Below are 3,343 nucleotides of genomic sequence, written 5' to 3'. Positions count from 1 at the left end.
AAGTATTATTAATTATAATATTTCTATATATATATATATATATATATATATATATATATATATAATTATCCATGAATAACTATTTTAACCCTAAAAACCAACCCTTGTTATCCTAGCTAGCTAGCTTCAGTTGTTATTAAAAAGGTTATGGAGTTATACCCAAAATACTAAAATAAAATAAAATAAAATGTTTTGTGCAATTGGAAATTTGGAATTATTCTTATCTTGTGGCATTTTGACTGTAACCATGAGTCTATTAATTTGTCACCACTGAACGAGAGATTTTCTGATGTGGGTCCACGTGATGAAGATTAGATTAGGGAACACCGAAAATAATAAAAAAATCATTATAAAGTGATGGTAGCAATATAAATTCTCAAACAGTTCAAAGGCATGTGGCATATATTCCATAATAATATTAATAATAAATAATAATAATAATAATTCTAAAATGATTAAGAGAGCATCATAATTTCGTTGAAACTTTCTTCCACGTTGACAACCAATCCATGAATGTGTTGTGTGTTCATGTCTTTTAATTAAAGTGCCTAATTCGGACATGTCATATATTCATTCTCGTTTCTTCAAAGAATGGATATGTTTTTATATAAATATATATCTTTTGTAAAATCTTTTTAACCACCGAAATAGATATGCAGAATCGGATTCCAACTTGTTAAAATCAGAGTGTTGAAAAATATATAGTATAGTTTTTGGTGTTCTTGACCTACTGACAAAAAAAGGACAAACAAACAGAAAAAATAAAAATTCGATGGATAAAATTTATATACTCCAAAAATATTTTTTTTTTACAGTATTCTTTAATCCGACAAATTAAGAACTAAGTAATTTATCACAAATTTAAGTTTTATTTAATAATTTGTTGTTGAACAATAAATTGTTATAAAGCGGAATTCGGTATTTTATTATACAAATATTTGTGTTATTTAAGGCCTAAATTGAACTAATATTTTGGGAGTAGCTAGATATATATAATCATTCTCTATTTGATAATTTATTGATTATAGATGAGTTGTTCAATATATAACTATTCATATATTTTTATCTAATAAAATAATTTTTTTTTAAAAAATAATTCTCAACATTATATCAAAACTTTTATTACCAAAAAGTTTAGAATTTAATCATTATTATTGCCATATTCTTTTAACTAAAGATATTATATAATTTTAGTATATAAAAAACAAAAATAAATCCATATATATATATATATATATATAATTTACGCTTCTAGATAAAAAAAAAATCTTGTGTGAGATATATAACTATTTGTTTGTTTTTATCTAACAATTTATGCTTTTAGGAGAGAGAATTCTTGACAAATTATTTGTAAATTTTCCCCTGGTAAAATGACCTAAGAAATCCATTGCAATATAAAATAAGTGATTTTTGCTCAAGTACAATTTTATTCATCAGGGTTTTGGCTGAAAATTAAAATGGTTTCTAATTTTTTTTTATTTTAAAAAAAATCTCTAACATTACACAAAATTTTTAAAATAGTAATTCTGTTAAACACTGACGCAAAAAATATGCTTCACCAATCCTTGTTAAAAGGTGATGAAGAAAAGAACTACTAAACATTCTTGTTGATTTAAGACATTTCTTTCATAAAGAGTAGAGATTGCAATTAAATTTTTTAAGAAAATATATATTATATTATATATGTGTTTAGTTTATTTATTTGTTTTTCTACTATAAAAAGAACAACTTTAATCTTTTATTAAGAAAATACTCTTTGACATAGCATGGTAGATGTTTTTGGCGGGATTCGAACCCCGACACTTATTTAAGTAGATTAATAAACTAATCACTAAACCAACCTAACTTGATTAAGAATAAGATTTTCTTTAATGCTATAGAAGTGTTCTTGTCTTTTTTATTTTGGTGAGGAAGTGTTCTGTTTGGTCAACGGATCCTTCAAAAATAGAACAACATACACAACAAGCCTTTTTTATGTCTGGTAAAAAACTTGGGCTTAAATTGGACTGAAAAGTTAAAGTAGTTCGGCCCATTACCGAAATGACGCATTCGTTAAGGCCCAAAATAATCTTAAAAAGGAAGCTCGCAATGGAAGTCCAGATAGTCTCAATGGATAAAGGTTTATTGAATTTTTTCAAAATACCTCTAAGTACACCTAAATAGATCCACATGTAAATATATTTAATCATATATGGTTGGCATGCGCTGTTTATAAATTGTATGTATTGATGATTATTATACAAATAAAAAGAGCTTAAATACTTCATATAATTAAAAAAAATAAAACCATTAAACATTATTAATTTTACTTTTATACCAACAACAAAATAATTTTAATGGTTTAAATTTGTGAGACTCCTAAAATCAACCAACATATAACTAAAGGAAATAGTGAAATACACAACACAACACGACAAAGAAGAACAAGATTATTCGTTACAAATTAAATTTATCCTAGCTAGAAATAGGCGAAATAAATATAATGAAACCACAGAAATAAAACATACATAGTTGGTACTTGTAATTAATTAATTAATTAATTAGCACCATGCATGCATAGATTGCATGTACCAATTAATTAGTACATATTTTATTACTTAACATTACTACGACTACTAACGAGCTGACTCAAATAATATAAAATCTCAGATCTTAGGTTTAAACCGTGTTAGCAATGCCTGGTGCAGAAGCAGCGTCGACGGAAGCCGCGGCACTTTTCGCCGGAGAAACCTTCTAAGTTACAAACCGAAGCACAGTTGCGTTCGTGAACGCACATTCCTTTAAACCGGTGGCTCTTTGACTCGCAGTGCCTTCCCTCGCTTTGCACCACCATCTCTACACACGCCACATTAATTGATAATTAATTACATTATATTACTAATAATTAATCAATTAATTAATTTACATATGTATACACAACTAACATGAAAAGAAAAAAAATAATAAATTATTAGAGAGGCTTACGAGAAGCAAGGAGAAAGAGAAGGAAGAAGAAAAGCCCAAATCGTGTCCTCTCCATGATTCTTTGGACCTAAACACTCAAAATAAATTTGATACAAGCTAATAAGAGTATGTATGTTAATCTGATTTCTTGTATATATAAGAAAAAATGAACAAGTAGGTTGCGGGGTCATGGATTCATATATTTATACAATTATATTAAGTAATATAAAATATATATTAAAAATAAAATAAAATAAATTAAATTAAGTAGTGTATATGGTATGAGTTACATGTACTTTGATTTACTTGGGTACAGTGACATATAGAGAATCTCTACTCAGTGTTCACGTGAAGGGGGAGCGTCATTCTATGGGGTTTGGTTTAACTTTTTAGTTTTTAT

The 3,343-nt window shown here is 26.7% G+C and overlaps 1 protein-coding gene across 1 annotated transcript; it reads right to left on the bottom strand.

Annotated features, from left to right (window-relative positions):
* Nucleotides 1-2,420: 2,420 nt before the first annotated feature.
* On the bottom strand, nucleotides 2,421-3,088 carry LOC130946630 (defensin Ec-AMP-D2-like). Its single transcript, XM_057875435.1, has 2 exons — nucleotides 2,965-3,088; nucleotides 2,421-2,835 (listed from the first exon to the last, which is right to left on the bottom strand). The coding sequence occupies exons 1-2, from the start codon at nucleotides 3,017-3,019 to the stop codon at nucleotides 2,669-2,671; spliced, it is 222 nt and encodes a 73-aa protein (XP_057731418.1). The 5' UTR covers nucleotides 3,020-3,088; the 3' UTR covers nucleotides 2,421-2,668.
* Between the last annotated feature and the right edge of the window lie 255 nt (nucleotides 3,089-3,343).

Source organism: Arachis stenosperma, chromosome 8 (assembly GCF_014773155.1).
Source record: "Arachis stenosperma cultivar V10309 chromosome 8, arast.V10309.gnm1.PFL2, whole genome shotgun sequence".
Lineage (NCBI taxonomy): Eukaryota > Viridiplantae > Streptophyta > Magnoliopsida > Fabales > Fabaceae > Arachis > Arachis stenosperma.
Note: the sequence above shows the minus strand (reverse complement) of the source record. Positions and strands in the feature narration are given on the sequence as shown.